This window comes from Bactrocera latifrons, unplaced genomic scaffold (assembly GCF_001853355.1).
Source record: "Bactrocera latifrons isolate USDA-ARS-PBARC rearing strain unplaced genomic scaffold, ASM185335v1 scaffold_77, whole genome shotgun sequence".
Classification (NCBI taxonomy): Eukaryota; Metazoa; Arthropoda; class Insecta; order Diptera; family Tephritidae; genus Bactrocera; species Bactrocera latifrons.
The window spans coordinates 259,453-279,128 of NW_017537456.1; the positions used below are offsets into that span (position 1 = coordinate 259,453).

Here is a 19,676-nt window from a genome sequence, read left to right on the forward strand (position 1 = left end):
AAAGCGGATTTGAACAAATTTAACTAAAAATTATGCTGATGTGTTTTAACTGTTAACAAATTAAAAAATTGTGACAAACTTATTAATAAAAAATAAATTTCATTCGGGGTAAATTTATTTAAACATCTACATAAAAAGTTGGCAACTACTGGCTTTGTGCACACCCATGTTCTCAGCACGTGCAATTGTTTTGTTTTTGAATACTAAGATGGATCAAGGTAGCTACAATTTAAAGATGTTTATACACAAATATTTAAAATATAAGAACAATGTTACATTTATGCTTTTAAATTAGGTATGCCTGATCTTGTTGATGAACAGCATAATAATGCTTGTACCAATGGGGATAGTTGTAGCGATGATGACGATTTCAGCGAAGCTGATATGGAGATGGAACCAGTCCACTGTTTATTTTGTGAACAGCAATTAAATTGTGTAGAAATAGGCTTGGAACATTTAAAAAAAGATCACAGCATTGATTTCCAAAAATTAAAAAGTAAATTTTGTATGGATCAGTATGCGTTTATTAAGTTAATAAACTGTATACGTTGCGAGAATGTACCGGCAAAACAAATTCTAGCTGCCGATATACCATTTTGGAATGATGAAAAATATTTAAAACCTCAAGAATACGAAGCATGGCTAAGTTATGGTAATTATCAATAATACATTATATACTATATATATATASTACTCAAACATATATTTCGCCTCTAAAGATTATGATGACATGCCTGAGGCGTCTGTGATAAGTAACGAGAGCGGTACCGCAAACGAAAAAAATTTATTATCTACAATAAAATCTTTACAAGAAAAGGTTAAAGAACAAGACATTTTGCTCGAACAAGGAAGAGAGGACATGGCAAAAATGCGTGTAAGTTTTCAACGACTGCTGGATAAGGAAACAACACCAACAACGAATGAGCGAAATAGAAMATTAAAATCACCCAATTCAGTAGCAGGCGTTTCATTGGAAGCTGATAGCAGTTATTTCAGTAGCTAYGCCCATTTCGGCATACACCATGAAATGTTGTCCGTAAGTGAAAAAAGCGCCTGTCCTTGATTGGATTTTATTGACGAATTCTTATATTTGAAGGATGTAGTTCGCACGACAAGTTATCGTGATGCATTACTACTGAATAAAGAATTTTTTAATGGCAAGGATGTGCTTGATGTTGGCTGCGGCACCTCAGTACTCTCAATTTTCGCATCACAGGCCGGAGCAAAGTGTGTCGTTGGTATAGATAACTCCGATATCATATATAGTGCAATGGATATTGTGAAGTAAGACACTTGCTAACGATCTCTTTTACAACATATTTATATATGGATTATGTATTTCCTTTAGACGAAATAATATTAGCAACGTTACATTGGTTAAGGGGCGCTTGGAAGACACAAATCTACCACAGGAAAAATTCGACATAATAATATCTGAGTGGATGGGATATTTCCTGCTATTTGAGGGAATGTTGGACAGTGTAATTTATGCGCGTGATACACACCTAAAACCGGGAGGTATACTACTTCCAAACCGTTGTACATTGAGTATTGCTGGCTATGGCAGTGAATCGCTCTATAAAGATCACGTGACATACTGGGACAATGTGTACGGTCTAAATATGTCAAATATGCGCAAAGAGGTACTACATGAACCACTCATCGATGTGGTGGATGCCGAACATATTCTCACTGAACCAAATATGGTAGCCGACTTGAATCTACTGAAAGTCGATTTGAATTATTCAAACTTTACCTATTCGTTCAATCTCGAATGTATCAAGAGCGGTGAATTATCTGCGTTTGTCGGCTACTTTGACACATATTTCGACCTTCCAGTGCCGGTGATGTTTAGCACCTCAGCCGAGAGTAAACCCACGCATTGGAAACAAGTTGTATTCTTTCTAGAGAAAACGCAAAAAATAGCAATTGGAGATATTGTCAAAGGCAACATTGTGTGTCGCCGTAGTCGGAATAGCGCTCGTTCACTGGACATAACAATTGAAGCATTTGGAAATAAATGCACCTACTATTTRGATTAACTTCTTAAGCAAGAATGTTGAAAACATTTGTATATTTCAAAAWTTAAGAATAAATTTTGAATGACATTTGAAATCTCCAAACCTCCATTTAGTTTCTGTACCCCATTGAACAAGGCTTGACTCTTCTCAAGATGTAGACGAACTAAATCGCTTGTGTGAAACATAAGAATTTTTGGCAAATTATTGAAAAAATAACGTTTTACTCTACGCATTAGTAAGATAGTAATTTTCTTTATTTGGACAGCCTGTGCCCATGCATATGTACGTGTGTATATTTGAGACAATGCCCGCTCACCGTCTAACTTACTAGCTATACTAGATGAGCGTTGCATACTAATACAGAACAAATAAATTACTAAAACTGCATACATACATATTTATAAACWGAAAATAATTATAAAAGAAAGTATATACCATTTTTCCCAAACGTATGGATATTGACATCGGTAGTATTTCAAAACAGTAGTTAAAAAAAACTTGTATATGATTTATAAAAACACGATAATTAGAATCAGTTATGCGGTGGCTGTTTCCAACTCAGATGCTGGTATTTCGGGTTCCTCGTCGTTATATACGTTTTCTGCCATCTGCCATACTTGCATTATGTTGTCCTCCGAAACCGAACAAATTATCCACGGTTCGTTTGGATTCCACGAGAAGTCCGATATTTTAGCAGTATGACCGCCATGAATGAATAATAGCTCTGGTGGTCCATCTTCGGCGTCTTCTGCGCTCTGTTCTTCACCAATTTTTGATAGATCCCATACATGTAGTCGACGATCCGTACCAGACGAAGCCAAAATTGTTTCATTATGCGGTGACCACTGTACTTGGAAAATTTCGTCCTTATGTGACTCGAAGGAATGTAGTTTCAATTTGAGATTGCGCAAGTCCCATAATGCCACTGTCTTGTCGGCAGAACCGGTTGCCAGAATAAATTCAGAATAGGGATTAAAACTCAAACAATTTACTTCAGCCGTATGAGCATCCACCGTATGCGATGGCTTTGATGTATTATTATTACGCGTATCCCAGATCATAAGTTTCTGATCATCAGCAACAGAACCAAAAAGTGATTCATGCAACAAATGCCAGGCGACGTCTTCCACGACTGCAGTGTGACCGGTGAAAATATTTTTTGCATCAATAACCCGATGCTCCTTAGGTGTGGCGTTTATATCCCAAAGGCAGATTGTATGATCGTCAGACGCGGACAGTAAATAGCCTACTCAAAATATATAAATTAGTTTAGAAAACAATTATTKAATTTCTTACTAACCATTTAAATTTGGATTCCATGATAGTCCATAACCCTCCTTTTGATGCCCCCGCAACCGCAAATCAGGATGGCATTCACCGGATGGTTCGGGTTTACTAGGATGTTTCGTATAATCAAAGACAAGCACATCGCTTGATGGTGTTTTCGTTGCAATAACACATGCATTTTGTGGCATATAACGTGCACGATTTACTTCACCCTCATGATTGATTTTAATTTCGATTTCTATCTTCCCACAAACGGATCCGAAGCCTCCGAACTCGCCTTTTTCATTATCATAATGTGAGCCATCGAATTGAGCATCCTCACTGGGTAATTGAACGCTTGCAATGAGTAGGTGATTTTGTTCATCCGAAGTATGGGTGCCCAAAATCAGACGATGTACGGAATAATCTTTTCCTTCCTGTTTAGTGACATCCGGCAGCCACTGTGCAGTCAATGAAGGCCACTCCAATGCATGTGTCATCACCAAATCGTAAAGAAATGGTGTATTTTTCTTCCATATTTTATATTCCTCATTAATGACACGCTCTTCAACGGCATCATCGAAAGATTCAGCTATAAAAATTTATATTTTTTTTAATTTTATTTCCATACATCCAAAACAAATTTGCTTACCATTATCACTACGGTCAACCATAGTTGGTAAATTATTCACGCCGCTAGCGTTGGCTTAAAGGCGCCAAAACAACAAAGCAACAGCGGCGAAAGCTACGATAGCAGCGACGCAGACAATTTTTAAGCAACTACTAGCAGTAATTATCAAATTACCAGAGAGAATCTGCAACTCTTTTAAATTACGCAACGCAGAAAATAATATACTTCTGTCGAAATATTTAATATATTTCGCAGATAAACGTTTGTATAAATTAAATTCACCGGCAGCAAAATGAAAAGAATTATATAGAAGCCGAAGCACTTTTCAAGCGAACTTGGTTGCTTTTTAATGCGAAAAAGCGGTAGAGTTAGCGTTGCCAACTGCATAAATGACACATGAAAGGTGTATTGAGGCTGTATACACACTATAGGAAGGCTGTAATAATTTAATTTTGTAAATTTGAGCAAAAAATTTTATTTTGTATATAACATATATAAATATTAATATTTCGTATAAAAMATTTTATTTTTTTGCGGAAATTTGTAAAAGAATACATTAATTTGTCATTCGGATAAAAAAATTTTTTAAATTAAAAAAGGTATTTAATTATTAGAGCTCAATGATAAATTATTTTCTTATAAGTTTACACACGATTATATTTTTAAGATTTCAATATCCTGAACTATGTTGCAACGAATTTCCTACCGACCTCGTTGACTCTTTTTATTTTTTTTTTTGCACTCCGGACTACGACGGGATGCCTCTTGATGTCTCCCATCGAACATCTACACAGTGAGACGCTTATGCTCCCAGTTAAGGAGCATAACGAACTCCTCTCCAAGCAGTTCCTGCTGGGATGTTTTCGTAGAAGTCATCCTTGCAGTCATCTGCTTGGAGCGGAACCGCCTCCTAGGAGCATCAAGAGGTCATTCCTTGACTACGTCGACGACATCGAACAATACGCCGACAGGACCTCGGACGCAACAGACTTCCGATAGGCACTGACCACCATTCACAGTGGAGCCATCAACACCTTCACCGACTCCCTCCCCGTGAATGGCGTACTTGGAGTCAAATCACCACCCATAGCAGACGAAGAGCTCGAGTTGCCGCGAGAAACGCGAGTGACCCTTGCGCAACTTCGTTCTGGATATTGTAGCAGGCTAAACTCCTACTTATCCAGAAGAGACCCTGGCATACCTAACGAATGTCCTGCATGCAACGAGTCTCCGCATGACACTGACCACCTCTTTGCATGCCCAACCAACCCCACCCATCTAACACCCCTTTCCCTTTGGTCCGACCCCGTCGAAACAGCACGTTTCCTGGGTCTCCCGTTAGATGACATCGACGACAACACTGATAACCCTCACCATCCCAACGGGGACTGATAATCGTTACAACAACAACAACAACTCTTTTTATTTTAACCCAACTTTATCAAAAAGTTGCCTCACTTGTTTAATTCTATCGGGGTATAATTGTCTTATAAAATGAAATGTTGTTGAAATATGTATTTTCCTGCCCAAATAAATAAACTAACCATTAAAGAGTCTTTTATTTTGAAAATGCATTCTTTTATTTACAGTTTTGTAAGGGTATTGACTTTTGAAAAAATGCGAATTATATATAAAAATCTAACGGCCATTTGTTAATGTTTCCTTTGAAATATTTATGGATTCAGTTGTATGATTAAAAAAGAATGCATATAATATAATAAGTCAGCTAATACATTTATGATATATAAACAAAAACATGTAGGTTATACAACATGCAGTGACATCGTACAAAATGTTGAAAGTATGTACTGCTCTGAGTTCTTGTACTTTTTGGGTTTAAAGATATTTTTCTTTATATTCATGTAACATTTATTTCAAATATTTTAAAGTCAAAGTCAAWATGTAAGTTAAAGTCGAGTCTTAGCTAATAATCTCTTATACTATTTCTAAATTTTCATATCATTAACATATGCATCCAACTCGGCATCTAATTCAGCTGCTGTCTTTTCAGGCCCTTTGGTRCGGCCTCCACGTTTTCCACCAACTGCGCCTTTACGGTTTGGGGGACCACGTCGTGCTGCGTTGTTACCTATAATTAAATTTTGGTTAGTGCTGTTTAAGAATTTTAACTTCTCAAATTAATACCTCCACGTCTGGCAGGTGGGGCTGCTCCAGTTCTACGCTTAACCGGACTACCGCCCGTACCAGCAGCACCTCCTCCGACACGACCAACTCTTGTCAGAGCAGAAACGTCCGATGTGGTCAATTGAATATTCATTGGTCGGCCATCCAAAGGTACACCATTATATTGTTTAATTGCCTTTAATGCGTCTGAGCGGCGTTCAAATACAACATCAGCGGTACCTATGAGTATAGTTTCGAAAGATAATTATAATGTACAAAACTTCAAAGTTCGTTTAATTTTACCTAAAGACCGTCCAGAGCGATCATAATGTACGGCTGCCTTCTTCAGCGGGCCGAATTCAGCAAATAACTCCTGAATATCCGAGTCCGATACACCATAATCCAAGTTCGAGACGAGTAGTTTCGCTACTTCAGTTGATCCTTTTAAAATACCACGTTTTGGCCCGTCGTACATGTCATGTTTCCAAGCGCTGTTTACATCGCCCTAGAGGAAGTAGGAGTAGTAGGTTGTGATGGATTTCTTTTTTTGATCAGTTGTTCTGGAGTTTGCGATCTAATCTATGGTTCGATTACGATCTCCGACAGCGTTGCTGCAGTTTTACAACTTTACTCGCAAATGCGTTTTTAGTTGTTTGGGACCACTGGTCACAAACGCCGACCGCTTACGGTGACTGTGACGGTCAGCAGTACACGGTGCGTTTTACGCGCCAACGTAAGAACGYGCGTAACTAACGAACGAATTGAGAATCGCTGACGCATCAGTCGATCAGTCAAATCAAATCAAAGTTAATAAGTTATTCAAATAAAATTAAACATAACCACTGCTAAGCAGTACAAGTAAACATTTATCGTTCAATTTAACTGGTTTAAGAGGTACATATAAAATAACAATACAGGACATGTTAATAGACGCAATGTTCTTTGAAGTAAAAGTCAAACTCCTGTCGTGGCTAGTGCTCACGACAGCCATAAAACTTCCTCGTATCTACTCATCCCTCTTTTCGATTTTTATTTTATACTCCTTCATCCAAAGTCGGTAGCTTTCAGCAAGTCCCGTTGTGTAGCCATTTTATGCACTAGTCTTCTTTTAAKGTATATCGCGAAAAAGAAAAATTGCGATCGCAAATATATGCTGTAATTTAGTCATTCTGTCGGCCACATTATTTTTAGGATACAAATGACCAAACAAAAGTAAATTCAGCAAAGAAAGCACATGACTCCACAAATGGTTTTTGCTGCCGAACGCTAATTTTATTCCCAAATTATGAAATCCCACGTATCGTTATCCATTTAATTCATATTCTTTACCCTTGCGAATTTCGCCTTTTGTATTCCACCTCCTCGACCACGTCCTTTTAACGTAGCTCCACCTGCGGGCCTACGACGTCCGTCAGTATTACCGCCGCCGCCGCGATTTGGTCTTCCGCCACCACGRCGTGCTCCACTGGCACCACGTACGCCACCAGCTTTTGGCTTTTGACTTTTTATTATTTCGTCCAAACTCATATCAATTTTATCAACCATTTTGTCGWTTAAGATTATGTGTATTTTAAGAATAAGAAGCACTACAAAATTACTTAAGTTCTATTTATAAATTAAGTTATCAAAAGTGATGAAATTATTTAATGTTTCGCGCACAAATTCCCGTTCTGAACTTCTGAACCTCACAAAGAATTTACGGGCGAACAGAAAATAAAATGGCGACGGCGAATGCGGTGTTACCAAGCTCACCGGCAGGGATGATTCGGTGTTATTAACAGGGTTGTATTTTTATGCTTAAACTTAAACTTTTATAGAAACAAAGTTAAAAATTATTACTTCACACTCAAAATTAAATAATTATTAATATTACTTCCATAGAATAATACAGCACTTTAAAAGATTATATTTATAAATAAGTATTTTTAAGCTATGGAAGTATCTTTTAACAATAGTTGGCAATAAACGCACAGTAAAATTACAAAAACTGTTATACTTTTATACTAATGTCAGCTGTGTTATAACAGCCAAACGTATTTAGAAATTTTATAAACTACAAGTGATTCAATTGAAGATATTAAATAAAGTGATAATGTTTATAGTAGCTATAACTGGAGGAATAGCTACTGGCAAAAGTACAGTAAGCCAAGTATTCCTAGATAATGGTATACCAGTKGTTGATGCTGACAGAATAGCCCGTGAAAGTGAGAACAAAAAAAAAAAGTTTTAGAATATTAGTAACAATTAACATTAATTAATTTTAATGCACGATTTTTGCAACTTAATTTACAGTCGTTCAACCTGGGACAACATGTTGGCATAAGATTCGACAAGTATTCGGAGATGAGATTATTCTACCAACTAAACAAATCAATCGTGAGGCTTTGGGCAAGGCAATTTTTAATAACAAAGAGTTACGCGGAAAACTGAATCAAATTACACATCCGGTAATTCATCGGACCATATTCCTACAAGTTTTTAAACATTTCATGAGTGGTCGCTCCTGGATTGTGCTCGATTTACCCTTACTTTTCGAAACAGGCATACTTATGGAATTCATCTATAAAATTGTTACCGTGTCATGGTAAATGCAAAGCAAAATTTATATTATATCCAATATATACATATATTCACTAAGTATGATTTAATATTTTTAGTGAGCCTGAGATCCAATTAAACCGCCTTATGCAAAGGAACGAATATTCAATTGAAGATGCTAGAAAGCGTATTGACTCGCAAATGCCATTAGAGAAGAAATGTGAACAGTCCCATTTCGTAATTGATAATTCGGGTAGTATTGAAGCAACCCGGGAAGCAGCTTTGCGTATAGTGCAGCTCATGAATGACTCGAAGCATCATTGGCGCAATCGTGTGACACTTTTGGGTATAGTGTTGGGRCTAGGTTTAGTGATATATTATTTGAATCGAATTTTTAATTTCTTTTAGGCTTGTTCCCAAATAAAGTACATTCCAAAAAAACATAAATATTAACTATATATACGCTTAAAGACTTGCTGGCCTATCGCTATTAATTAAGCTTGGTAGCGAMAAATACAACTAAAACTATTTATTGAGACTATTAATTAATTAATAATCGTCTTGCATATGTTGTAAAATTTTAATAAAGAACTCCGTTTTCAGAGTAAATTATATTCCGTTATTACAATAACTATCAAGCAATTTGATTCGTAATAGTGGTTTGAATATTGTTTCCAAGCAAGCCAAAATTGATATAAAAAACCTTAGTTGTAATATATTCAGTATACTAATGCCATAATATTCTCTTAGTTTAAAAAATATTAAGTTTTACTCTCAATTCTTTATTTCACCAAAAATTAAATACTAAACACAATTATGTAGTCATTATACACAATTTGCATAATAAATAATATACACAAACATGCATATGTATGTACACAAGCAAAAATATAAAATATAATATATATTTTATTTTATTCCTTTGAAAATTCATATTACCCGACACAACATCCCGCAAAACTATTTGTTCACAAAGTTGTTAATGAATTCGTGAGTATTCATAATTTTTAGCAGGAGTGATTTTTTTTTTAATAAGTTACGTATTTTGTTATCAAAAATTGTATAAACTATTGGAGTAATAAATTCCCACAGTAWGATCCTTAGACAGTTTTAAGTCGATCGAGAGCCTTGAATGAGTTATGGCTATTTTTTAAATGAGGAGTTACGGGGGTTTTTAATTGTGTTCGAATTATTTTTTGCMTTAAGTGAATGCATAATATCTCAAGAATGTTATGTATAAATTTTAAGGTGATTCTAGCAAAACTGATAAAGTTATGGTTATTTTTATACATGCTTTATTAATGTTTAAATCAGATTACAATAGTTGGAAGCGTTTTCTCCATAACTCACGTTTTCAAAGTTGGTGTCTCTAATAACTTCTAAGCTACTTTGCCGATTGTTTCGAGTTTTTTTTTTTATTTATTTATACTATTTCGATACATAAATTACGACACATACATACATAAATATATATAAATTTTCGCAAAAAAATTGTGTTTTTTTTTTCTTTAAGTGTTCACAAAACCTGAAAAATTTATATTTGGTTTTATATTATTTAATTTGTATATAAATTGTTGAATTTCTTGGTTGATTTTGAAGAAATTGAAGATATGCCTTCATATGTCTAGACAACCTATTAGTTGAAATCATATCACATGCGAAACCGTCTAGAAGGCAAAAGCGACCCATATCGAAGCGTAAACTACAGACACACATTTTTTCATTTTGTATGCCCGCTTCAACAACTTACCTATATAAATACCTTTGTACGTACCTACTACAGACAAATTGGTACGACTAAGTTTGTGAATAAGTTCGTATATTTACATAAAAAAAAAAAAAATAAGAGTTGATAACAGTATATATGCATACAAAAATATTTTGCTGCTATCAACAACTTTTGCTGTGTTTAACATTGACATTTCTAGAAACTCGAATTATATTAATAAACATTATATTATATAAATATGTTGTGTACATGTACAGTTTAAGAGCTATACTATATTGTATACATATACAAGGTTAATTGGCGGTGACATAGTACATATGTACGTGTGTATATGTGACTTCTCAAAAGTGAACACATTAGGTCAAAGATACATATGTATGTATATGTAAGTATSAAGTTCTTGTATGTAAAACTTATTTATATAACAAGTATTGACAAAATTCGATAAGACAATGGTACAATCTYCAAAAAAAATTTTCAGATCGGACCACTATAGCGTATAGCTGTCACACAAACTGAACGATTAAAATCAAGTTATTGTAAGGAAAACTTGAAGCTGTAAAGGGTAGTTAATATAGCTTCAATAAACAAAGCGACAGAGAGAATGGGCAAGTCTTTACATCTTTAGCCCGTCTGAAAAATAAGTATTCAAGAAGATGTAATGTATGTGTATGTATTATGTATGTACATATGTATGTATGTAKATAGATAGATAGATAAATAATTGAGGAATGCACTGCGACAAAATCGATGCTAAAATAGCTAAGTACTTACCAAAAACAGGTATTATGGTTTTGACACTAATATATAATTCATTTCTAAGGTTAAGCCATTTCCCTGCGCAGTGGAAATGTGCAGAAATTTTGATGATTCCCAAGTCCAACAAACCAGAAAACGAGATAACCTCGTATAAACCTATCAGTCTACTGGCGCTGTTCTCAAAAATATTTGAGAGAATATTTTTACTTAGAATTTCGCCAATACTCAAAGAAAATAACATAATAYCTGAACACCAATTTGGTTTTCGCCGACATCATGGCACCCCTGCACAATGCCATCGAATTATACATTTCGTTGTTGACTCTTTTGAAAGAAAAGAATATTGTTCTGCTGTGTTTTTGGATATACAACAAGCATTTAATAAAGTTTGGCACCATGGTCTGTTATATAAAATGAAAAAAATGTTCCCATCACCAATTTATTTAATTCTTAAGTCGTATCTCGCTAATAGATCATATTATGTCAAAGTAAATGATGAAACCTCTACCATAACATAAATCAAAGCTGGCGTTCTCGGAGCAGTCCTTTATACAAATTTTACTGCAGACATGCCATAAACTGAAAACGTATTTATTGCTACATATGCTGACGACACTGCTATACTGGCAACAAATCCATCTCCAATTTAAGCTTCCATCTTAGTCCAGAAACAACTGAATGAGATACAGTCCTGGCTAAATAGTTGGAAAATAAAGGTCAATACAAATAAATCTGTACACGTGCTATTCACTTTAAGGCGAAACGACTGTCCTCCTTGCCGCATATATGGTAGTACGATTCCGAAACTTGACAGCGTCAAATACTTAGGCTTGTATTTGGACAAACGCCTAACATGGAAATCTCATATTCAAGCCAAAAATAAACAATTAAAAATGAAATCTWAAAAACTGTATTGGTTACTTGGATCTAAATCAACTCTATATCTCGAAACTAAACTCCTATTATATAAAGCTTTATTAAAGCCAATATGGASTTATGGCATTCAGGTTTGGGGCACAGCGTCGATTTCAAATATAGAAATATTGCAAAGATATCAGTCTAAAACTTTAAGACTAATTACAAATGCTCCTTGGTACATCACGAATAAAGCCATACACTCGAATCTAAATATTCCTTTTATAAAAAATGAAATTAAAAGGTTCAGTACGGCATACTTACGCAGAATTAGTTATCATGAAAACTTACTGGCAATTACGCTATTAGATGAAACCAATGAAATCATTCGACTTAAAAGGCATCATGTACTAGATCTACCCTTTAGAAGTTAATTAATATCTGTCTCTTATACACATCTAGATGTGTATAAGAGACAGGCCATACACTCGGATCTAAATATTCCTTTTATAAAAAATGAAATTAAAAGGTTCAGTACGGCATACTTACGCAGAATTAGTTATCATGAAAACTTACTGGCAATTACGCTATTAGATGAAACCAATGAAATCATTCGACTTAAAAGGCATCATGTACTAGATCCACCCTTTAGAAGTTAATTAATATTAAATTAAGTTAAACAAAATGTAAATGTACCAATGTACATACATACATACGTATATTATTATTGGCCTCACTGGAGATCAATAATACAAGTCAAATTTCCATAGTTAACTAATTTGCTTATTGTTCTATGAATAGATTGCAAATACATGTATTCAATAAAATAAAAAAAAAAGGATTTAATGTATGTGTATGTATTATGTATGTATATATGAAAATTATGGATGGGGATCAATAAAAATTTAAAATATATTGTGTGATTTACAAGCACTTACGAAGGAAAGGAATTAAATTTAAATTATTTCTATAAATAATTACGTGCGGCTGTGGAAGCAGATTTGACGGTCACAATGTCAGTGATACGTGTACTCCCATAAAAAAAAAATATAAAAAAACAACAACAGTTCATAGAATAAAGATAATAATTTGTCAATAATGCCGATTTTAATAAAATATTTAAATAATATAAAAAAAGAGTTTAAAATTATACATTAGCTTAACACTTCTTTCATACTTCAAAGTTAAGAAACGAAATAAAAGCGAATTCAAAGTGAAGTAAAAAATAGAAATATGTATGATAAGTAAGTAAATATCTTTAGAATAATTTTGAAATGCGCCAATCTGTAACGATAACCTAAAAAATGATCCTTTAGCAGTTCTATCGGCATTATACACAATATACATATGCATATACATATTTTTTGTTGCGTAATGAAAACACCATTAGTATGCTATATTCATATATGTACATAAAAAAATGTAGTATGACTCAGAGTATTGTGTAAACAACGCATTTGCGCTTGTTAAACAATAAAACAAAAATAAAAGTTAAATTATAACACATGTGAGTACGGACATACAGACGTAGATACTAATTTATCAGAGCAATGAAAATGAGCATTTCTGCGAATTGAAGAAAATGGCTATTGTTTTAGCATTGTTCATGTAATGGGTGATCYAAGTAGAGGTAATTTTTTCAAGCCTTTTTTTGAGAAATCACGCGTGAGTTGTGTCGAGTTGTCATCGTCATAGGATTTATCGGGYCGGTCGATTGGACACTAAGATSGTGTGATAACCGTTAGACATTTTACTGTGGGGATATGCAAAATTTAAAGTCTATACGGACAATGCCGCTTCGATTCASGCCTTGAAGGAACTATTTGGWGAGCAGATAATTTCACGTTTTARGCCAGTCAATTGGCCAACAAAATTGTRAGATATCACAACGTWAGACTTTATCGTGAGGGAATATGTTAAGTTTAAAGTYTATGCGGACTTCGCTACCGCTTTGTTTCAGGTTTTGAAGCAAAACATCATTCACCRATTACCAGTCGAAKTGCTCGAATGAGTCATCGAAAATTGAACTTAACAGATGGGCCATCTGAGACATAACTGCGGCCAATATTTGAAAGGATAATCTTCAAAAAATAAATGTAAAAGAACGTTCTTTCGAATGATCATAAGCATTCTCCATTAAATTTGAAGTTTCTGTGATTTTTCTTCAAAAACACCCTTTATATATTTTTATTTGTATGCCATATAAATACATGTGAGTGTTCTCGAAAGAAAAATGATGCTTTCTTCTTTAAGCATGTCTTCAACATTCCRAGTACAATAATATTTGTGTATTGTTTTTTGTTCTAGAATGATTTATTGATAGCAAAGACATGACTCGAGTTTGTGGAGGGGAATTCCTGTGTATAATACAAGTTTATTGTTTCRTTTACTTAATAGATATGAGAATTAACATTGTCTGGAGAAAAATAATAGACATAAAATAAGAAATAAATATTAAAGTGTAATAATTAAAGACAAATAATGCATCTACCTCAATGGGGCAAACAATGAATGGAATGTAAATAAAAAAACTTAGGACAATTATTGAGAAATCATAATTAAGTGATTATGCAATTTAATGATTTTCAAAGATCGATTATACGTTTTGCTTAAAGTAAATTTTGGGATTCTAAAAACATTATTCAKTAAGCAAGTAAGGAAGGRCTAAGTTCGAGTACAACCGAACATGTTAAATCTTGCAACTTGCAGGAATCAAAGCCARGGAAATACTTTAAGGTGTAAAACCAATCATACAGAATAAAGTCATCCGGATGTCCGAAAATCCTGATATTCATTATAWAGGGGCTAGGCCAAGTTTTCGCTCAAATTTATCTATTTTAGGCACAAAGATATACTGTTATGCGTAAAACACGCTCTTTTATTTTCATTGGGATAACTCACATTTTGTCTGATATATGCGTTACAMAGTTATTCCGGACAATTTTTATATTAAGTATATGGGGGCTAAGGAAAGTATTGGTCCGATTGAACCCATTTTTCTATTCTTTAATATCAGTTATACTATATATACATATATCACACATTGACTGACATTTTCCGTCAAAAGTCCCGAGATCTAAATGCTCGGTACCTATGGGTTTGAACAGTTATTATTAGATTTAAACAAAATTTGGTCATGAGGTGGCACACACTCAAGACATTATTCGTGCAAAGTTTTATTCCGTTATATTAATTGCTTCTTGATTTGCGTACTGAAAAGTGAACCAATAAAGTGGAATTTATAATTGTCCGATTGCGTCCATTTTCACAATGTGACATAAGAATGTAAAAAAAATGCCACGTACTATTATTATTATATATATTATCTTGTAAACTGTGTACGATTCTATTTGTTATTATATTATTATTGCAATTATTTTGGTTTTAACAGTTTACTGCTTTTTGGGGAACAATGTAAGTTTTTACCAGTCCGCAGATTTTACGAAAATTACGAAATATTCATTGGGTGGGCAGACCGAAGTCGGCTGCGCTTAGGCAATCGACAGGCCCATTGTGCCCCTGGGTGGTAGACAAATTAAGCCTTATCTGGAAAATAAGTGAAATTGTTAAAAACCCCGARTTTTTTCCACCACAGCTAACCAATRTCTCTTGGGTTGAAGCATTGACAGTCGTAGAATATACATACATACAAAAATATACCGTCTCATTCGGCTGAAGGCTTGGCATTTGCATAYATAGTGTCCTAGCGTCTCAGTAAATTTTTCAACTTCTCATCATGCGCATGTTCTGCGTTCCCGCTGAATCTACTTTCCAATTTTATGAAGATGAGGCCTTAAGGGGGTATTCTAATCTAGAGGCTCGAATTTCGAGCTTTTTTTAACAATTAATAAAAAAGGAGCACTAGATATTCTTACTATCCGTTTTTTTTATCATTTGTTAATTAAACTTAGAAAAGTATACAAAACAAATTTCAAAAAAAAAAAATTTTTTTTCATCGAGTTGTGCGWCCTTCAAGAAAAGGGGGAAAATAGGCTGTGTCCTCATCGCCATGATTTCTACCCTTGTCGTCATCTGAAAAATAAAACAATGACAGATTCTTAATGAGTACGAATGTCACTATGTCACGAAGCAGCAAAACTAAACTTTTCATAAAATGGCGGCTACTCCAAAGAAAAGKTCGATTTTTTCACTAATTTTTAAATTTTGTCGATATTTTTAAAAATATTATAAACTTAAAATTTTTATTTTTTGTTGCTTCTAGTGATAGAGACATAGTTAAAGAATATTCATGCCAAATTTCAAATAAATCGACTGATTAGAACTTGAGATATTGTAGGTACCGCATCAAAAAAAGGAGTTTTGAGAAAAACGCATTTAAAGTTTTACGTTAAGTTTCGGGCAGCGTAATACTAGMTAGATAGTTCGCTCGACCGGTCTAGTTGCCACGTCTCTAAAAGGGCTATAACTTTGAAAATAATTTGAGTTTTGAAAAATCCTTTTAGGGAGATATTTTTGAACATCAAAACTATCGAACTATGGACTTATGAAAAACTTTACTCGGAAGTTTTATGTAGACTTAGATCCCGTTTTTCATATTGTTCCAGGTAGCAGGACCTCCTATAATCATCGTTGAAAAGGTGAATTCGAAGATTGGCGTAGTAACCACCATTTTGTAACAAATTGCCAATATATTTTAAATTGTCAAAAAAAAAAATTATGGTTTCCATTTTCTTTACCACCAGAAGAGTTGTCGAAGTTAAGCATTTTTTAATCTAAATCCTGATATCCAATTAMTATTTGTCCAGTTTATGCCACCTTCGACAGCACAAAAAGTGAAGAAGTATGAAAGATCACTCGAAGGCGTTAAAAACAAAACGAGAACCTGATAGATTGAATGTAATCAWTATTCGAACAGTGGATGTGCAGCCCTCATAGTCGGGCCTGTGAYTATGATCATGATCAAAATGAAATAACTCCTGTCAATAACTAACCAGTTTTGTCTGCTACATCACTATTGGTATTATATACATACATACATACTTGTTTCTACCTACAAATACCTGTTTGTTGTTGTAGCATTTCCCATAAACTAATATTGTTTTCTTTGTCCACATAAGAATCGTCACTATTTAATTTACAATCTGCCTGACGGTGTTCCTTAGWTCCAACGAATTTTTAACAATAAGTCTTTCACCTGAGGCAACATGTGTGAAATTGTAACTGTGCAATTGGCACCTCTAATACAACAAACCGATTGAACCTTATCCTAACCTTATTTCAAAAGGTATGAATCCTTGATTACCTGAAAAGGGACAAAGAGATCCAACGAACTGACTTACAATCATCTTCACCGATGCTACAACCAAATTTGTCAAATTAATGTAAAAATTGTTCTGAAGSGCTAACTAAAGTTGGATCATTGTTGCATCAATTCCAAAGGTTTAAGACAAGACTATGTATGTTATAAAAAATCTTAATTTTTTCAAAATGTCCAAATTAGGAAATATGGAAGGTAACCTATGTAAACAATTAAAGTAAGTTATATTTAATGTTTCCTTTCTCAGCGAATTATTTTCTTTACTTGAATTTTTTGGGAAATTTTMATGGGAGATAAGCAAAAGTAATTGCACACTCTGAAGGAAGAGTCGAAAAAACCAAAAGTCATAAATCAACGAAATATATTCATAAGCCAAAATGCAAAATGAATGTATTGTGTGCAACCAAAACTCTTAAGCATAAAATTAAACATACATATATATGTATGTATTATGTATATACATACTTACTTAAATCCTTTGCTTCCATAATAATTCCCAATGTTTGCTGACCGCAAATGCCGAAATTCTTATTCTATAGTATCAAAAAACAGTTTCAGTTTTTGAATGTGTGTAGAAAAATTAATCTAAACTCAAGGTAATGTTAGCGAATTAATGATTGGCAGTTTTTTAGGGGTCAGTCTAGGACTTACAAAAATTCTAAAACTTTATTTTGATTAAAGCACACTTTATGACCCTAAAAAATATTCAATGGTATAATTGTGATATAACGATCTCAACGATGCRATCTCTGAAGATATTATTCAGATCGGTCACATATAGCATATACCTGTCATACAAACTGACCTATCAAAATCAAGATAATGATCTTTTTATGCTATAAGAATTGCACCTGTGAAGAGACAGACAAATTCAACGCTTTCTTCTGTTTTTTATTGGCATTTGGAACTTTTGTTTACAAAATCGCCATTTTCCGAAAAATTTATGTAAAGGTAACACATATAGCACGTATTAGCAAACATTATTTACATTAAATATTAATTTAATTGAGGTAGCACGAGTTCTTAGAATTACCGTGGCTAATCGCGGTCCTCTTCAAAACGGTGATTGTGTATTTTATAAAAATTGCTTTATACTTTCAATTACGTAAAGGCTGAAATAGAAATTCGATTACATACAGTAGTAGATTATCATAATTAAGTTCCTTAACCCTTAATTAATTCTTCTATAAGACAATGCTCGTATTGACCTTTCAAAGCGCATAGTCATAAAAACTGTTGAAACAGAAATAAATACAACTCTGCTACATAGTATATACAGTTATTGATTTATGCTTTTTGTCAGCTGGTTTTGTTTACATTTTCTGGTTTGTATACGATATACCAACCGTATGTGTTAATTAAGTTTTTTTTTTCAAAAAGTGTAAAGTTATACCACTGAGAAAAATACTAATAAAATTCAGGTTAATACAAATTCCTGTTATCAGCTGTTAAATTGTAAAAATAGCACATATAATAATATAAACACGGTTAATTGTAACTATGCGATGCGATAACGACAAATCGATATTAATTCAGAAAGGCGTTTCTGTAGTTACAGCTTATTTATTTTACAGCTAAGAAACTTGAAGGATATCGAAGGAAGCAGATATAAATGATTTTCGAAGTGAAAGTTATAAAACTCTATTTAATATAAAAAAAAATACGATATGAAATCTGTTTTCCAAAATTATGTAATTATATAGACGATAGAATGATACGAGTTAAAGGAAACAACTTTTTATATGAAAATAATTGACTAGTTTTTTAAGTACTAATTTAATAATAATAAACCAAGTGTATGCTAACTGAAAAAACTGGCAGACGTCAACAAAAGTAGAAAGTGTAATATAATAGTGTAGGTAGTAAATACTGCTAACTTTGATAGTAATTTTTTTTACAAAATGTTAGTTGTACTAACTGCATTAAAAGCACTAAATATGTACATCAATATACTCAATTTTGTATATACTTATATTAAAAAAATGTTCAAGTGGAGGAACAGTATCAACAATATATATACGAAATYTTTTTTATGTTCACTTATTGGGTATATAATAGTTAAAAAAATTGTTGAAATTACACATAAAAAGAGGTTCTGTACGATGTCCACGATTGCACCGCAATTTTGGTCTAAAATAAAAATKTCAAAAAGATTATTAATCTGTAAGAAAGTTAGCAAATRGTTATGGAAGCTATGGAAACTTTTTTGTCTTTTTTTTTTTAATTTGACAAAATAGCGACGGTTTGAACAAAAACTATAAAAATTTAGCCCTTTTTTCGACAGTTTTTTGCAGAAAAAAAAATAGGCAGATTTGAAAAAAAAAATTTTAGAGCGATAGCGAATGACGTTAAAAATGTTCTCTTCAAATTGGAACTAGATATCTTTAAAACTCTTCTTTTGAGAGTGGAAACCGTTTTGAAAAACGCCATTCTGAGAAAAGCGCATTTAAAGATTATTGTCGCTATGTTCCCCAC

At 33.5% G+C, this 19,676-nt stretch overlaps 4 protein-coding genes across 5 annotated transcripts; 2 read left to right on the top strand and 2 right to left on the bottom strand.

Moving 5' to 3' along the window:
- The first annotated feature begins 68 nt into the window (after positions 1-68).
- Positions 69-2,115, top strand: LOC108976460 (protein arginine N-methyltransferase 1). Its single transcript, XM_018945578.1, has 5 exons — positions 69-218; positions 296-652; positions 720-1,036; positions 1,097-1,284; positions 1,349-2,115. The coding sequence occupies exons 1-5, from the start codon at positions 167-169 to the stop codon at positions 2,040-2,042; spliced, it is 1,608 nt and encodes a 535-aa protein (XP_018801123.1). The 5' UTR covers positions 69-166; the 3' UTR covers positions 2,043-2,115.
- A 138-nt stretch (positions 2,116-2,253) lies between these two features.
- Positions 2,254-4,250, bottom strand: LOC108976465 (probable histone-binding protein Caf1). The gene is made up of 3 exons (XM_018945584.1): positions 3,940-4,250; positions 3,322-3,879; positions 2,254-3,267 (listed from the first exon to the last, which is right to left on the bottom strand). The coding sequence occupies exons 1-3, from the start codon at positions 3,959-3,961 to the stop codon at positions 2,558-2,560; spliced, it is 1,290 nt and encodes a 429-aa protein (XP_018801129.1). The 5' UTR covers positions 3,962-4,250; the 3' UTR covers positions 2,254-2,557.
- A 1,356-nt stretch (positions 4,251-5,606) lies between these two features.
- On the bottom strand, positions 5,607-7,757 carry LOC108976464 (THO complex subunit 4). The gene is made up of 4 exons (XM_018945583.1): positions 7,372-7,757; positions 6,346-6,547; positions 6,064-6,282; positions 5,607-6,007 (listed from the first exon to the last, which is right to left on the bottom strand). Exons 1-4 carry the CDS (start codon positions 7,585-7,587, stop codon positions 5,865-5,867), a joined length of 780 nt encoding a protein of 259 aa, XP_018801128.1. The 5' UTR covers positions 7,588-7,757; the 3' UTR covers positions 5,607-5,864.
- Positions 7,758-8,061: 304 nt separating this feature from the next.
- LOC108976475 (dephospho-CoA kinase) lies at positions 8,062-9,270 on the top strand. 2 transcript variants are annotated; one of them, XM_018945595.1, is made up of 4 exons: positions 8,062-8,246; positions 8,335-8,626; positions 8,700-8,926; positions 8,989-9,270. In XM_018945595.1, the coding sequence occupies exons 1-4, from the start codon at positions 8,135-8,137 to the stop codon at positions 9,024-9,026; spliced, it is 669 nt and encodes a 222-aa protein (XP_018801140.1). In that variant the 5' UTR covers positions 8,062-8,134; the 3' UTR covers positions 9,027-9,270. The 2 variants fall into 2 exon arrangements, with proteins under 2 accessions (XP_018801140.1, XP_018801139.1); XM_018945594.1 differs by having other exon boundaries at positions 8,700-9,270.
- Positions 9,271-19,676: the final 10,406 nt, after the last annotated feature.